Source organism: Tursiops truncatus, chromosome 17 (assembly GCF_011762595.2).
Source record: "Tursiops truncatus isolate mTurTru1 chromosome 17, mTurTru1.mat.Y, whole genome shotgun sequence".
Lineage (NCBI taxonomy): Eukaryota > Metazoa > Chordata > Mammalia > Artiodactyla > Delphinidae > Tursiops > Tursiops truncatus.
In genome coordinates this window covers 34,469,673-34,488,383 of record NC_047050.1, presented here as the reverse complement: position 1 = coordinate 34,488,383, position 18,711 = coordinate 34,469,673, and the positions used below count along the sequence as shown (strand labels likewise).

The 18,711-nt window shown below is 36.3% G+C and overlaps 1 protein-coding gene across 1 annotated transcript in view; it reads right to left on the bottom strand.

The window, feature by feature from the left end:
• The window catches only part of LRRC69 (leucine rich repeat containing 69), a 93,600-nt gene that overhangs the window by 14,342 nt on the left and 60,547 nt on the right, over positions 1–18,711 (bottom strand). Inside the window, exons 6-7 of the mRNA XM_019925154.2 lie at positions 11,294–11,395; positions 5,142–5,321 (exon numbers count right to left, since the gene is read on the bottom strand). Of these exons, the coding sequence (XP_019780713.1) occupies positions 5,142–5,321; positions 11,294–11,395 (282 nt within the window). The remainder of the gene's footprint in view (positions 1–5,141; positions 5,322–11,293; positions 11,396–18,711) is intronic.

Here is an 18,711-nt window from a genome sequence, read left to right as displayed (position 1 = left end):
ATGGTTCAAAATAAAAACGTGCATGCAATCTACAGTGCAGCAAAAGTGATCTGAAGGTGGTATCAGGAGGTGTAAACTTAAGTTCTAATTCTGTTATTTCATAGATATTAAATTTGTGAAGAAACTATTTAACTAACTTAGTTGCCTCACCTGCGAACGGAGACAATGAAAAATAAGTCACAAAGTTAATAAAGAGGACCGGGACTCACATTACTCAAATGTCACCTTCTCAGGGAAGTTTCCCTTAAGCCTTCTGCTATAGGCTGAAGGTTTGTGTCCCCCACAAAATTCCTATATTGATATCGTCATGACTAATGTATTAGGAGGTGGGGCCTTTGGATCCAGCAGAAGAAAAAGTAAAAATAATCTTATTTCTTGCACATCTGTCTTTGATAGCTTTAAAATTTGTGGGCGCTCTACCTGGTTTTGCCCCTCCCCCACTGATTGCATTTTCCTATTCTCCTTTGCTGACTCCTGCTTCTGCCCACCCTTTAAATACTGTTGTTTTCAAGGGTTCTGTCCTTCTGGCCTTCTCACTTCACTGTGTAAATTTCCTCAGGCATGGCTTCAAGTGTCACACTTACATAAACAATCTTTTAATCCAAATCACCAGCTCCAACCATTCTTTGTCAAAAAACAAACAAAGCCTCATCTTGCTACTCCACTGCTTCGACAACTATAAGTAGCTGAATTGTATCCTCCCCAAAATTCATATGTTGTAGTCCTAACCCCCAGTACTTCGAAATGTGACTGCGCTTGGAGATCGTCTTTAAAATGGCAATTAAGTTAAGATGATGTCATTAGGGTGGGCCCTAATTCAATATGACTGCTGTACTTACAAGAAGAGGAAACTTGGACACACATTTGTAGAGAAGGGAGATAATATGAAGACAGAGGGAGAAGACAGCCATCAACAGGCCAAGGAGAGAGACCACAGAAGAAACCAAGCCTTCTGGCACATTGGTCTTGAACTTCTAGCTTTCAGAATTGTAAGAAAATAAATTTCTATTGTTTAAGCTACTCAGTCTATGGTACTTTGTTATGAGAACTGTAACAAACTAATATAGTAGCTTTTGAAATTAAGTTCAAACTTTACATACAAGAGCCATCCTGATTTCATACCTTTCTCTAACCTCATCTCCCATACTTCACACTCAGTGAGTTCCCTGTATTCACTGTACAATTTATTTGTACAATATTACCTTTGAACAGGCAGTTCCTGCACCTAAAATGCCTGTCCACTGGTTCTTTATCTATTCTTATGCCTCCCTGTCATTCAAAGCACATTTACAAGCAATGCCTATTAAAATAATTTTAATGTGTATTAGGTATTCTCCAAGTACCAAGCACAATCACTGTGCTAGGACTCAGGGATACACCAGAGAATGTTCCCATTTAATTGAGATTCCTTCTTCTCATGCACCCTGTGCACACCTCTATCACGATACCTATCACAAGAATATAATCATTCTATCTTGTCTAAAGGTATTGATTTTTAAGAATACCCTTATTAAGTAGCTACTATGTACTACCTTTATTAAGCACCTGCTGTACTAAGCACTGTCTACCTCATGTCTCACTCATAACAGCTCCGTGAGAGAGGTACTATTTTTATACCAATTTTAGAGATGAAAACTTAGCTTCAAAGAGGAAATTAAGGTGACACAGGTGGTAAATGGTAGGGGTGGTCATCAAGCCCAATTTGTCAGATTTCAATTACCTTACTATATCACTTCTCCTAGGAATATGTAAGTTCCTGGAGGGCCAGAGCTATTATAACATTGCAATTACCCTACTTGAAATGAGACTAGCAGCTCATCAGATGATTTTGACTTGGAATCTATCAGAGCAAGAACATCTTTCCCAAGAAAGATATTCATTGGGAAAAAATGAACATGGCAAGTTGTTGAAGGTGTTCATGTCATAGCCAGTGAAAAGTAGAGTGTTTTGGAAACTTTTGCCAAATAATATGACATGTTATACTCATTAGTGTAATAATTTACTCCAGAATATAGATTGGAATATAACAATCTATTCCAGAAGGTGATGTGAATAATTCACAGATAGGTTACATAAGCAATCAAGATTACAGATGTATTCCCATCTTGAGAACCAACATACATTTCAATTTTCATTTTCCACTGATGGTCTCTCTTATCTCGGTGTTTAATGTCCAACTGGTTTAACTTTTAAATTTCTCCTCAACCATTATCTCACTTTGACATTATCCCTCATTGGCAACAGCTCTGCCAGATTTTTCTCTACAATACATTTGATGTAACATATTAATAACCTAATAGAACACAGGAGCTGGTATTAAAATCCAGTTCTTGGGCTTCCCTGGTAGTGCAGTGGATAAGAATCTGCCTGCCAATGCAGGGGACATGGGTTTCATCCCTGGTCTGGAAAGATCCAACATGTCACAGAGCAACTAGGCCCATGTGCCACAACTACTGAGCCTGTGCTCTAGAGCCCATGAGCCACAACTACTGAGCCTGCACATCACAACTACTGAAGCCTCTGTGCCAGCCCACACTCTGCAACAAGAGAAGCCACCACAATTAGAATACTGTGCACTGCAATGAAGACTAGCCCCCACTCGTCACAACTAGTAAAAGCCCATGTGCATCAATGAAAACCCAACACAGCCAAAAATAAATAAATAAAAGAAAAAGTTAAAAAACAATTTTTTAAAATCCAGTTCTTGTGATTCATCAGTCATTCTTAGAAATAAAATATGTACCAAGCACTCTGCTAAGCTCTCTCTATATAATGGATGCCCATTCTAACCACTCCTATTCAACATACTACTTGAAATCCTAACCAGAACAGTCAGGCTAAAAAATAAAATAAAAGGCACCCAAACAGAAAAGAAAGAAGTAAAACTATCTTTGTTTGCAGATGATATGATCTTATATATACAAAGTCCTAAAGACTCCTCCAAAAAACTGTTAGAACTAATCAACAAATTCAGTAAAGTTGCAGAATACAAAATCAACATACAGAAAGTAGTTGCATTTCCATACACTAACAACAAAATATATGAAAAATAAATAAAGAAAACAATCCCATTCACAATAGCATTAAAAACAATAAAGTTCTTGGAATAAATCTGAGGAGTAAAAAAATCTGTACATGGAAAACTACAAGACTTTGGAGAAAGAAATTGAAGATGACACAAACAAATGGAAAGATATCCCATGTTCATGGATCAGAAGAATTAATATTGTCAAAATGTCCATATTATCAAAAGCTGTCTATAGATTCAATGCAATCTGTATCAAAATTCCAATGACATTTTTCAAAATTTCCAATGATATTTTCAAACATAGCAAATATAATCCTAAAATTTATATGGAGCCACAAAAGACCCCAAATAGCCAAAGCAATCCTGAGAAAGAAGAACAAAGCTGGACATATCATACTTCCTGGCTTCAAACTATACTACAAAGCTACAGTAATCAAAACAGCACAGTACTGGCATAAAAATAGACACATAGACCCATGGAAAAAAAATGAGAGTCCAGAAATAAACCCCTACATATAAGGTCAACTAATATTTGACAAGGAAGCCAAGAATACACAATGAAGAAAGGATACTCTCTTCAATAAATGGGTTGGGAAAATTGGATAACTACATGCAGAAGAATGAAATCAGAGCCCTATCTTACACCATTCACAAAAAAAGAATTTGAAATGAATTATAGGCTCAAATTTAAGGACTGAAACCATAAAAGTTCTAGATGAAAACATAGGGGAAAAAACTCCTTGACATTGGTCTCAGCAGTGATTTCCTGGATATGACAGCAAAAGTACGAGCAAAGAAGCAAACATAAATAAGTAGGATTAAGCCAAACTACAAAGTTTCTGCACAGCAAAAGAAACTCAACAAAATTAAAAGGTAACCAATGGAATGGGAGAAAGTATTTGCAAATTATATACTTAACAAGGTGTTAATATCAAAATATAATAAGAACTCACACAACTCAATAGCAACAAATCTAACAACCCAATTTAAAAATAGGCAGAGGAACTGAATAGACATTTCTCCATAGAAGACATACAAATGGACAACAGGTATGTGAAAAAGTATGCAATATCACTAATCATCAGGGAAACGCAAATCCAAACCGTGATGAGGTATCACTTCACGCCAGCTAGAATGGCTATCATCAAAAAGACAGGAGATAACAAGTGTTAACAAGGATGGAGAAAAGGGAACCCTAGTGCACTGTTGGTGGAAATGCAAATTTGTACAGCTACTATGGAAAACAGTATGCAGGTCCCACAAAAAATTAAAAATAGAACTACCATATGATCCAGCAATCCCACTTCTTATTATATATCCAAAGAAACTGAAATTGGGATTTAGTAGACATATCTTCACTCTCATGTTCACTGCAGTATTACTCACAATAGCCAAGATATAGAAACAACCTAAGTGTCTGTTAACAGATGAATGGATAAAGAATATGTGGTATATATATATATATATATATATATATATAACAATTGAATATTATTCAGCCAAGGAACATAAGGAAATCTTGCCATTTATGCCAACTTGGATGGACATTGAGGGAATTATACTAAGTGAAATAAATCAGACAGAGAAAGATAAACACTGCACAATAACACATATATGGAATCTAAAAAAGACAAACTTAGAGAAATAGTAAAGTGGTAGTTACCAGGGGTTGGGGGCTGGGGGAAATGGAGATACTGGTCAAACTGTAAAAACTTCCAGTTATAAGATAACAAGTTAGAGGATCTAATGTACAGCATGGTGATTATGGCTAATAATACTGTATCACATATTTGAACATTGCTAAGAAAGTAGATCTTAAATGTCCTCACCACAAAAAAGAAATGATATCTATGTGACAGGATGGAGATAGTAGCTGATTCTATGATGGTAATCGTTTTGCATTTATAAATGTATCAAATCAACACATTGTACACCTTAAACTTACACAATATTATCTGTCAATTATATCTCAATAAAGCTGGGGAAAAAACCCATTATATCATCATAGAGGTCAATTCTTAGATACAAATGAAGTTAGTACTGGTCGACTTAGATAAGGACAAAGAATAAGAGGAGGTCTTATGCTCATATTCACACAAAAAACACCATTTACCTTTGATGGAGGAAAAAACTCAACACATTCCAGCCATGTGGTTAAAAAGGACTTTCCACATATTGCACATTTTCTTCCCTGCGAGATTATGTTCCTGACCTGTGGGTACCATTCTATGGCTTGCATTAGGAAAGGATCCTTTTCTGCTAGCTGATTCATTATAAATCTTGATGTTATTTCCTAGATTAAAAAAGAATATGGTTCCTCAGATTATTCTCAAAATAACTGGTTTATATTACATTGATTCCCATTTCACTAATTTATATTTTTGGCTTATTCCTCAGTTTCTGTTAAATTAGTTTTCAGTAGTATATATAATGAATTATATTGTCAATGACTGGCATTGTAAGTTTAGTGTTCAACATTATATGAAAAGGAAGTTACTTCCATTGTAATATCTCTATGTCTCTGACATACAGGAATTCAAGTTACAATAAATTTACATTATTAGATAAAGTTTAGGTTCAAATTTTGTACCTCTCATTATAATAGGCAAGGACAATACAAATATTCAGACTGGACCCAAAAACTGAGTCTGTCATATTTACTAAGTTCTAAACCCTTACTACTTAAACTGTAGATCATGGATCAGTAGAATCTGAATCACCTAGAAACTTATTAGAAATTCAGACTTTGCTGCACTTTCAGACCTACTGAACCAGAATCTGCAGTTTAGCAAGGTTCCCCGGGTATTCTGTATGTATTCTGTATGTATGTTAAAGTTTGAGAAGCACTGGACTAAGTTATCTACTGCATTGTCTGAATTGAGACAGACTGGTAAAGAGTACAGATTTCTATTACCCAAATCTCTGAATTCGGTATGTATTAAACCTACCCACATAAATATTTCCAGATACTTCACTTTAGATAATAATAATATTATAATATTAAATAATAAAAGGGGTGGTGAGGATGGTCACGATGACCATCAACATCATCAGCTTAAAGTAAAAATATATATATATATATATATAATACATAACTATATCTTCACTGACCAAGCAAACAAAATAAACATTTGATTTACTCCATTAAATGCCCCTCATTGTTTGTGCCAATAGCATGAAGTTCTGTGTAAATGTTACAAAAACACTGCATGAATTTTAATAGTGTATAAGACTTTTTTCCTGGCCAAAGTGAAAGATTTCCCAGTGGTATTAAGGTAGTCCACATCAGGTTCTGATAGGAATCTTTGGAAATACATACCTACATACATACATATTGGGTTGGCCAGACCACTCATTTGTTTTTTTCTGTAAGATGGCTCTAGTAGTGCTTAGTTGTCTTTAACTTCATTCAAAACAGTTTTGTTAGATAGTATTGTGACAGCTGTCATATCAGCGTGCATTTAAAATAAAACTTACCAAAATTGGTGAGTTTTTGTGTAGCCATTTTAATACTGAAGATGGAAGAAAAAAAGCAACATTTTCAGCATCTAATGCTTTATTATTTCAAGAAAGGTAAAAATGCAACTGAAATGCAAAAAAAGATTTGTGCAGTGTATGGTGAAGGTGCTGTGATTGATCGAACATGTCAAAAGTGGTTTGCGAAGTTTCGTGCTGGAGATTTCTCGCTGGACGATGTTCCACGGTCAGGTAGACCAACTGAAGTTGATAGCGATCAAATCGAGACATTAATTGAGAACAATCAACGTTAAACCACATGGGAGATAGCTGACATACTCAAAATATCCAAATCAAGCATTGAAAATCATTTGCACCAGCTTGGTGTTGTTAATCGCTTTGATGTTTGGGTTCCACATCAGCTAAGTGAAAAAAACCTTCTTGACCATATTTCCGCATGTGATTCTCTACTTAAATGTAGCAAAACATTCCATTTTTAAAACAAATTTTGACAGGCAGTGAAAAATGGATACTGTACAATAATGTGGAATGGAAGAGATCACGGGGCAAGTGAAATGAACCACCACCAACCACACCAAAAACCAGTCTTCATCCAAAGAAGGTGATGTTTTGTATATGGTGGGATTGGAAGGGAGCTTCAAGAAAACCAAAGTATTAATACTAACAAGTACTCCTCCCAATTAGACGAACTGAAAGCTGCACTCAATGAAAAGGTCTGGAATTAGTCAACAGAAAACACATAATCTTCCATCAGGATAATGCAAGACTGCATGTTTCTTTGAAGACCAGGAAAAGACTGTTACAGCTTGGCTGGGAAGTTCTGATTCATCTGCTATAGTCACCAGACATTACACCTTCAGATTTCCATTTATTTCAGTCTTTACAAAATAGTCTTAATGGAAAAAATTTTAATTCCCTGGAAGACTGTAAAAGGCACCTGGAACAGTTCTTTGCTCAAAAAGATAAAAAGTTTTGGGAAGATGGAATTATGAAGTTGCCTAAAAAATGGCAGAAAGTAGTGGAACAAAACGGCGAATACATTGTTCAATAAAATTCTTGGGTAAAATGAAAAATGTGTCTTTAATTTTTACTTGAAAACCAAAGGAACTTTTTGGCCAACACAATACATACAGACATAATTTTTCACTCATCTATCCCAATTAAAATCTGTTAAATAATAACAAAATCCTATAAATTCCTGTGTCTCTTTCCCTTATTTCTCTATCCATTCCACTTAACAAACATCTGGGAAAGATGCCATTATACAAAAACAGCCCTGAGCATTGGTTCCTAACTGCCTGATCCTTCAACAGCATAACCTCCTACACACTTCAGCTTATTCTCGGGGATGGTTACATAATGAGGTCATCCTTTCTGAAAGAATTACCCTTTCACACTAATATTACAGGACTCCTAAATTAGATGTTTGTTATCACTCCTCTCTCTACTTACACAAAGCATAGGTTGTGATTCTGAATGAAACACTGATTTTAGAGGTAAGTTTTATCTACCAGAATTCAACGGCTAGTCTCACTATAAAGCCTCAGAAAACTAATAGACAAGAATTCAAACCCCAAAATAGCAGGTGGTAGAATTTGCTGAAGTACATGGAATGAATAAATAGGTCACAATTCATACAGTTCACTTTTTCCATTTATGATTTCTGGAACCAAACATGTTTGTCGCACTCAGTATGTCTCTTGACAACTCTTACATTACCCATTATTTATATCCTTCTCCTACTTGCTGCCAATGTGTTGCTGTGGAAGAATGACATATATCACTGAAATATAAAGTTATTACTTGAAAATACAAGTGTATATAAAATAAGATAGTTTTGGCATGAGCAATAGTAAATTTCAGGAAAACTCGTAAAGATACATGCAATGCAGTTTTTGAGGATACACAACTTAATGATGGCCTAATCTCGGCATTATTTAAAAGTCAAGAAATCTTCTATGATAAATAAATTGTTCCTTTTAAATAGTTTATATGCTATTCTGTTAGAGTATTTGTTAGATAACTATATGTAGGTCAGAGATTATTTCTATGTTTAAACCATCATAGATTAAAATTAGTTTCGGGTGTTTCTTTTATTTTTCCTTACATATGATGATTTCATTTGAATTATAAAATTATCCATATACAAATTATATTTATATAAATATAAAAAATTATAAAATGTAAAAACAAATGTGAATCCGTAGAAGGAATATTGAACTTTGGAACTATTATATGATCAATTGTTACTGTATGATAGGCACTAAAATGTAGCATGAAGAGCAAAGATACTGAGTCAGAGTCAGATAGATAAATAGGTACAAATCCTGGCTCTGTGACCTATTAGTGTGACCCTATTTGGACAAGTCCTTAACTTCTCTGATCTTGGATACCTCACCTGTAAAATAGGGATTTTTTTTTCCAATACTATCACATAGAGTTCAGAGAATTAAATTACATAACACAGGTAAAACTCAGTCTGGTATCTGCTGATGCAGTATATTCTAGCTAATATTTTGTTATAATGTAGTTATCAATATTAAATTTTAGTTCACAAATCTCTGAGGTGAGGAAAAGTCTTTAAAAATCCTTAACTAATGCAGAGCCTGAAACAATCCCTATAGTTTTTTGACAGCCCAAGTAATTTAATCAGTAACGTTAACCAAATATCCAGTAGAAATGGCTTTTACTTTAAGTACAAATATAAAATGTATAATAAATTTATCGCCTTTCTAAGAAAAATTCTTAGAGATACTTTCAAAAATACCCAAGTCATTTATACACTGTAAGTAAAAATCATTACTTCTACTAAATAAACAAAACAAAAACCCAAAACTGTTGTGTTCCTGGGTTCTTAGTTTTGAAATGAGAAGGAAGAAATATTACTCTCTCACCCTGCTCCTGGGTCCCAGGCACAAGGTAACATTCTTGCTCTCAAGTGCTCCCTGTAAGACACCTGCCACATTGGGTTAACCGCTCATCCAGTCCCCTCCACAAACCAGAACCTCTTCCAACCAGAGACTACCCCTGTTTCCCTTTCCCTCAGTTTCTGGCAGCCCCTTTCTGAGGCAATACTGCAGCATGGAGTCTGGAGCACAACTGCTTAGAATGGCATCAGCATTCCAAAACTTACTAGCTCTGTGAACTTGGACAAGTTATTTAACCTCTCCAAGTCTCAGTTTATCTATAAAAGGTGACAATAACAGTACCTACCTTTCAAGCGTTAATGGAGGACTAAATTAGTTCATTCCTGTTACGTGCTTAGAACAATGCCTTGCCCATGGTAAGCATAATAAATGTTAGCTGTCTATTATTATTGTTATTATTTTACTACTACTATTCTGAAATACTTGATTCAAGGAGATAATTAGGTTACAAGTAATTAAACAAATTAAATACTTCAGTTTTTTAAATTATTTACAATTAAAAGTCAAGTAAGTTTTTTTTGACTTGAGAGTGGGAAATAATACTGTTTGTGGAAATATAGATTGATTATCTGGAAAAGAATTTGGAAAGAGCTAATCAGACTTTAAAAGATGAAAGTTCTTTGGCCCAGGAATTTCACTCACAGGGATAATATAGACATAAGAAGAGGACAGTCATCGTAGCCTTGTTTATAAAGACCCAAAAGTTATAAAATTATTAATAATCTAAACAGCCAACAGTAGGAAAGTAGTTTAAAATATTATGGTGTAATCATATACCAGAATATTATTATGTATTCATCAAAAAAGATGTCATAAGTATATTTCTTATTGATTGGAAAGATATTCACAATATTTTGAGTAAAAAAAGCGAGTCTCTAAATAGTATGTGGAGTTTGAAATCATCTTTGATAACAGAAATTTCAGGATTTATGGAAAGTTCTAGCAGAATAAGTGTCAGAGAGAACAGTGATTGTAACTCTGCATATTAGATTTCTGAGTATTTTTTTTATCAATTTCTATTGCCTTTTTTCTAATTTCTCTAAATAAGTTTGTATTACTTTTATAATAAATTTTTAAATAAGTATGGCATTATAACTAATATTTTCTTCCTCACTCATCTGTATTTTCTACTTTTCTGTATTAAACATATATTACTTGTGCAATAAGGGGGAAATGTTATTTTTTTAAACTAAATTGTCAAACAAGGTTGGTTGTTTCCTGTAACCAGGAAACTTGAATCCTATGCAATTCTTGAAAGTTTTAAGACAATTCTGCATGTTCAGCTACAGACCTAAAAGGACCTGAGGAGTCCAAATTCACGATGGAGACTCATACTCAAATGTGGAAAGATCTGAAATCTTTAACTCATCTATCACTAAAATACTCACAAAGAAAGTCTCGTAATGTATTTCCCTATTCCTTCCTTTAATATCATCAACTTGTTGACTAAAGGGAACACAGTTTCTGGATCATATTCATTTATCCACTAGGAGTGGGGACAAGTGAAAAGGGGATGGAAGAGACAAAACACCCCAGTAAGAACTAATCAAATATATCCTTAGATAATACTGAAAAAATACTTGGAGGTTAAAGTGAAAACAAATTCCTTTGTTTTCAACAAAATGTTTTCATCCAATAAAATGTTTAAATGTCTCTGAATTTGGTCACTCTGGAAATCAGATAGGATTACAATGGATTCTGCAAGCAAGTCAAAAAGATTATGACTAGGGTCCACAATGCCAATGGATTATGGTTGTATGGATCGTTCGCTGGCTTGGCAAGAATGCTTTAGAAGAAAACTCTTTAAAACTTAAATCATGGCTTTAGTTTGAAGACCTGTGTGAATGCTATAAGGCTTCACCTGTAGACTCCAGATGTCCTCGTGTTTTACAGCATTAACTGGCTGCTTCAGGAACAGTGGGTTTCCCTCACAGTAGAACTCCCTCAGCTTCAGGTATTGAAACTTTCAAAACAAAATAAAAACTTCACTACACAACAAAATAAACTTCATTTCTGAGCCTACATCGTCAATAAAATTAGACTAAAATTACTTTATTTATGACATATTCCACATTAGTATTTTAACAGCAGGGTGTACTCTAGTTATAAGAAGCATAAGAATCTTTATGTTGGCATGGATGGCAATGACCTTAGAGGTCACTGGTGACATCCCCCATACTAGACAGCTGAGAAAAGTTGTTCAGGATCAGAGAATTGTTAGTAATAGAAGAGAGGTTAATTAATAAGATGCTGGGAACAGTTTGCAAATAATACGTTTTTTAGGAACCAAGTATGATGAAAAATAACACTCTAATATACACCAAAAATTTAGGTCTCAAATACTGTCTTATGATCCATTCATTTATGATCAGTGAGGAAGGTAAGGGAAACAGAGGAACATCAAAAAATTATCATTATATTGAAGTACAGTTGATTTCTCTGTTGTGTACAATGAAAAGAAAAAAGAAAAATATATAATTCACAAGGATATTGAATCTTCTATGAAGAAAACCTAAATTCAGCTGGATTCTACCCCTTGAGTAGAAAAAAAGTAATTCTCTTATGTTCATATTATATCTTTTTGAATTATGGTTTTCTCAGGGTATATGCCCAGCAGTGGGATTGCTGAGAAAACCATAATTCAAAAAGACATACGTACCTCAATGTTCATTGCAACACTATTTACAATAGCCAGGACATGGAAACAACTTAAATGTCCATAGACAGATGAATGGATAAAGAAGGTGTGGTACATATATAGAATGGAATATTACTGAGCCATAAAATGGAATGAAATTGGGTCATTTGTAGAGATGTGGATGGACCTAGAGACTGTCATACAGAGTCAAGTAAGTCAGAAAAAGAAAAACAAATATTGTATATTAATGCATGTATGTGGAATCTAGAAAAATGGTACAGATGAACCTATCTTCTGGGTAGGAATAGAGATGCAGATGTAGAGAACGGACATGTGGATATGGGGGAGGGAAGAGGAGGGTGGGACAAACTGGGAGATTAGGATTGACATATATACACTACCATGTGTAAAATAGATAGCTAGTGGGAACCTACTGTATAGCACGGGGAGCTCAGCTCGGTGCTCTGTGATGACCTAGATGAGTGGGATTGGGCAGGGGGAGTGGAAGGTCCAAGAGGGAGGGGATATATGTATACATATAGCTGATTCACTTCGTTGTACAGAAGAAACTAACACAACGTTGTAAAGCAACTATATGTCAAAAAAAAAAAAAAAAAGAACAGGATAAAAAAAAAAAAAACTGTGCCAGCAGAAAAAAAAAAAAAAATTACACCTTGACTCCCTTGAGTTCACATGACTTTGAGCTCATGTGGTTTTCAAAGTTAAACTCATTTAGGGAGTTACTTTTCTGGACTTAGTTTCAGCTGTGAAATGGGGACAATAAGACCTATCTTCAGTGGTGTGCAGATAAAACAGTTCTCTGGAAAGAAAAAAAAAAAAAAGTCCTGATTTGTGGCATGCTTTGATTCTATGGTGTAAATACTCCTACCATAGCTGATTCCAGTCACTGAACACAGAGTTGGGAAGAGATGTTGAAAATTGGTTCTTGTGAGCCAGGATGAGGTAGCGGCATTACACCACTGCACCTCACAGTTATGGAAGAGTTAGAGATTTCCTTGATTTCAGCCCATGGTTTGAAACACAGCACTCAACAAATTAAAAATAATTGATTTAAAACATCTTTCCAGGGCATCATGTCATCAGGTCTAAATGTCTCACGAAATTTCTACAACATAGACAAGGTTTAAAAATAAAATAAAGAGTTTAAGGCTACATTGGAATCACCTACAGACATTCTGACTTTCTTAATTCAGTTTCCTATGTTATCCACCAACAAGGAGCAACCTAGAGAGTTGAACCTAATGGTAGCCACAAGTCAGTGCTGGTGTGCTGAAATGAAAAGAGCACTTCTTCTGCTTAATGGAAACATCATTTTTTCCTTCTGGCTCTAAAGAATAACATTCTATAATTTATACCTTAACTCACATTCCTTTTATAAAAATATGATACAAACTTGACTAACTTGGTATCTGCAAAAGCATTAACATATGTGAAACTCATTTCAAAGTTGACCACAGTTCAAAGGGCATACATTTTTCTTTAGGGGTCATGTTTCTCTTCCTTCAAATCCTATCACTATTCTTCCATCAAACATGGTAGTGAGTTACCCAGCTTGCTAACTTACTACACATAATATACCAGAAAGAAATTATCTTAATGAAAAGAAATTAATAAAGAAATTCATTAGCATGTGTTTTGCAGCAGGTAAGTTTCAATAACCTGAAGTCACACAATCTCTCAAAGTCCACTCTGAATATTCCCCAGAGCAACATTTTTTAATACCTTCTCTATATGCACTACTAGGTTTCCTGCCAGCCTAGCTTCTTAATAGAACAATATTCTTTGCTAGTCTCATCACTCCAGTAGCATAATCTCTTCTGCTAATAAAACGTTGTTACGGGGCTTCCCTGGTGGCACAGTGGTTGAGAGTCCGCCTGCTCATGCAGGCGACACGGGTTCGTGCCCTGGTCTGGGAAGATCCCACATGCCGCGGAGCAGCTGGGCCCGTGAGCCATGGCAGCTGAGCCTGCGCGTCCGGAGCCTGTGCTCCGCAACGGGAGAGGCCACAACAGTAAGAGGCCCGCGTACCGCAAATAAAAAAAAAAAAATGTTGTTACAGCTTTTCAGAGTCTCTTTGCACAGGCTTACTCAAACTACCAGTGTTATGGGTTTAATATCAACAGGAACAATTTTGTCCCTCCCGCCCTCTCAGGGGTCTATGGATATTTTTCATTGTTACAACTGGGGGAGGGGGCAGTATTACTGGCATCTACTTAGTAAATACCAGGGATGCTGCTAACCATCCTAAAATGCACAGGATAGCTCCCACAGCAAAGAATTATCAGTCCCAAAAGAGGGTTGAAGTTGGGAAAACTCTGGTTTAGAGGTATAAGGTCATAAACATTCACTGACCATTTATCTGGAAAGGGGACTTGCAGCTGAAGAGAAATGACGGTTCAAATGAGGGTTTTTATTTTTTTTAACGTGAAGACTTGATCATGTAGAAGGTAAGTACCAACATAGAGAAATTAATTTAGAGGAGAAAGGAATAATTGAAAGAGTAACGATCAGGTGAAGAACACAGAAAGACTTTTGAAAATTAACATCTTTGAATTATCCTCTCCTCCGCAGCCAGAAGATGCAGGCATGAATGAGTTTGAAGGTGTGGAATTGGATGTGAAGGAATCAGACATGATCCCTTCAATTTTGTCTTTGAAATAGAGAATAAGACCATTTGCTAATTGAGTTGTGAAGCAAGGTGTCGATATGGAAGGAGGCATGAAGAAGGTGGTGAAAGTATCGAATAGGTTTTGGAAAATGAACCTGGCATGCAACAAGCAAAAATATTATACAGGGGTGCTGAGGGAACACACATTTGTGGCAATCCCTGTCCATAGATTGTGTGCTCTCCTTTAACACCCAGCAGTCTAGATACAACATTAAGAATCTGCAGAAGTATATGTCAGAAAGCAAGGGCATCAGCTCATACATATTAAAAAGTAACTGAATTGGACTGGGTCCTTTATGGTTTAGACCAGATAGAAAAAGAAATAGTACGAAGTTTCGATGGACTATGAATAAAAGAAGATGTAGAGCGACATGAAGTCTGTGATCTAAAAGGAAAGATATGGCTATAAAGCAATAAGAGAGCTGGAACATAGGAGGAACCAGGGGTCAAACTGCCATGCTGGACTTTAATTCTTCATATTTAGAGCATCTGAAGATGATGTTGTGATCTAGACATGACTGTGATGGTGGTTTGCTGAACTGAAGACCTGAAAAGCTCATTAAAATCAAGGAACTTTGAGCCTAAGTTGTTTATATTGACCACCTTTACAAAACAACTTCTTGAGTAATGTTCTCAAATATTTGGCTGCCTACTGCACAACTCCAGATGGGAGTCCCACAATCACCATAAATTCTAACATTCAAAAGTTGAACACTAATTTCCCCCAGTTTTCCTTGCTCCTTTCCCCACATCAAATCTCCTGCCATGTCCTGTCAATTCTACCTTCTTAAAACTTATAGAATTTATCCTTTCTTTCCATCCTCCTATCCACCCACCTCCTCGCCACATCTGCACAATCTCTTCTGTTACTCCCTGACCCAGCCACTAACCCCTCTGGCTTGATTGAGGCCCTCATCTTACAGGAATTATTGCAATAGTACTTATATTGGTCTCAGTGCAAACTTTTGCTGCCAAAGTGGTCTTTTAAAATGAGAAGCTGGTCAAAATACAACCTTGCTTAAAACTTTTCAAGGCTCCCTTTAGTCCATAGGATAAATTCAAAAGCCCTAGTATATCATACTTGGTTCTTCTTGGCCTGTTTTTCCAACCATATATCCTAGTAAGCTCTACTTTCACCCTTATACACCAGCCATCCTGTAGTACTTAGGGGTCTCATAAGAGGCCTGTGTCTTAACTTACAATTATTACTCATGCTGTGCCCATTACTCAGTCCACTCCTGGATCATCTCTTCATGACTAAAATATCACCCCTGTAAGCTTCTGCAACTTCTATCAAATGTTTCTATATCTCCTTAGGCCTAATTAATCATACCACCTGTAAATACTATGAGACAATCATTGTTGAAAAGTTTGTCTTCATCTCTCAGGTTTAGTCTCTTTAAGAGCTATATCTTAAGTGACTATTTAATGCTAGCTCTAAATTCAGTACCTAGTACATAGCTGAGGCCCAATAAATAATCAATCACACACAACTCTCCCTGGGCACTCAAGATTTGCAAAGACCTTCTTCTCCAGACTTGGTCAATTGTTATAAGTGTTCCTGCAAAGCCCCAGGACTCAGGAACAATATATAAGTTCAGCAAGCCCTTCTATTGCTTCAGGCCAGCCTTAAGTAATGAGGGAGATCAGAAGGGGGCTAATTTAGGAAGAAATTTGTTAATGTAAACAAGGAGAAGGGAGGCTGAGATTTCACATGAGCTCAAAAACAGAACTGATAAATAGGTGATGGCAAATAACCATGGACCCTTCAGACCATCTCAAAGCTCACAGGGTTACACTTTAGCAAGAATTGGAATTTATAAATATGCTAACAGTTGACTTGTGAGGAGAGTAAGGTTTTAAGTGTTGGGACTATGTCATCCAAAAACATATAATTAGCAATTCTAAAAAAAGGACATGAATAAGATCTGTGACCAATGAGAAATTCAAGAAAATGTATGATACACTTGATATCTAATCAGAACTGTGGAGTGATTCAGCTGATGATATCATTTGAACATAAGGAAGCCAAAAATTCTGTTGTGGGAACTCCTCTCTCACACACTGTGCATGAGTGGGAGGGAAAATAGGCAGAAAGTGACCTAAAATAAGAATCCTTCAGTATCTGCTGGATAGTTGACCCAAGAGAAGACCCCCGGGGAGTTGAAGAGAAGCTGCCAAGAGAAATCTGGAGGGAAGGAGATAACTTGAACCCCCAGGATCTAAACACACACACACACACACACACACACACACACACACACACACACACACCCCTTCCTCATTCTGGTGGCTAGGGAGAAGCAGCTGAAGGCCCTTAAGCTCATGCTTCTCCCTGCCTTCAATATCCTGGGCCTTATAGCTGATGGGACAGTAGCTCCAGCATCCTCTTCAGCCTCTTGATTTAAACATTGTAAAAAGGAAAATTGATCTGGGAGGACTTATTTGTTATTGCCTCACAATCCTCATCCATACCTGCTTAAGACCCCACTTCTATCCTTGAACCACCTGAGAACCGGTAACTGAAGAGGCCTCTGCTTCCACTCTGCCCTGTATGTTCCACCTCCAACAGTGTGATCTTACAATGTAAATCAGATCACAGTAGTACCTAGCTCAAAACCATCCAGCACTACCTTGCTCAAAACCATCTCATTTCTCATTCAGAATGAAATGCAAAGCCCCGAAGCTGGCCTACAGGACTCTGTTATGATTGGACCCTGTACAATCTCTTTGACCTTATATCCTACCATTCTGCCTATCCCTCTTCCTTCCCCTCCCCTTCCCCCTCCTCCCTCCTCCCTCCTCCTCTCCCTCCCTCTCTCTCTCCCTCTCTCTTTATTTCTCTCTCCCCTCTGGCAACATTGGCTTTCTTTCCAAGCGTTTTTTGCCTTGGGACCTTTGCACTTCCCTCTTCTTGGAACACTTTTGTCTCAGATTTGTCCATACCATTAACACTCAGAATAAAATGAAATCATATGTTTAGCAGTTTGAGAGGGGAAATATTTATGACCCAAGGATTTGATAACCAGACAAGTTTTCATTAATGTGCAGAGGCAATGGAAAGACATTCTCACATGCATGAGCTATGTACCTTAACCAAAGAAAATTACTCAAGACACAGTAACTGAAAGAGAGTAACAAAAACCAAGAATTTGGGTAATACATTCATTTTGCCTGTCAAAATGCAAAGAATAAAAAGTCGAACGCACACTGCCCCAATACAAACAAGATTGGGGCAATCTGTTTTTTGCAAAAAAAGAAAATTTGCAGTGTCATTAAAAAGTGTGAAAATTGTTTTTACTCTTTGTTAATTCTACTGATAGGAATTCATCCAAAAAAATATTTGAAATGGGAGCAAATATGTATACACGATATATGTTTCTCAGAATTATTTAAAATTTTAAAATCCTTTCCTATATTAAAAAAATGTATGATAAGTTATATTACACATGTAATATTCAGGTATTCTGCCTTTTCATTCTCTATGTCTAGCAAAACCTAAGCCTGGGTCATCCATGCCATCAGCTTTCCCTGTCTCTGTACACAAGCAAATAAGTGCTGTTTGCAGTTACACCTTAGGGCAGGCTAGAATCACAATAAATTCATCTTCATCAACTTCCAATATGCCCTCAGTGATTGCTGGAAATTCTCCTCTAGTCAACACAACTCCATGTTTTCTTTGTTGGCTCATCTTTCTTTGCCCAACCATGAAATAGTTCTCCCCTGAGCCTAGCACATTCTCTTTTCACTTTATTTTTTTTCCCTTGGCAATCTTAACCATTTCCATGACTCAATGAAATCTCTATGCCAATGACTCTGGTTCCACACCCTACAGCCAACTGTTTACTCAAAATCTTCACTTGGATGTCTTAAATATATGTTAAATTCACTGTGTCCAAGATTGAACTCATGATCTGCCCTCCTAGAGTTGGTCTTTTTCCAGTGTTTTCTA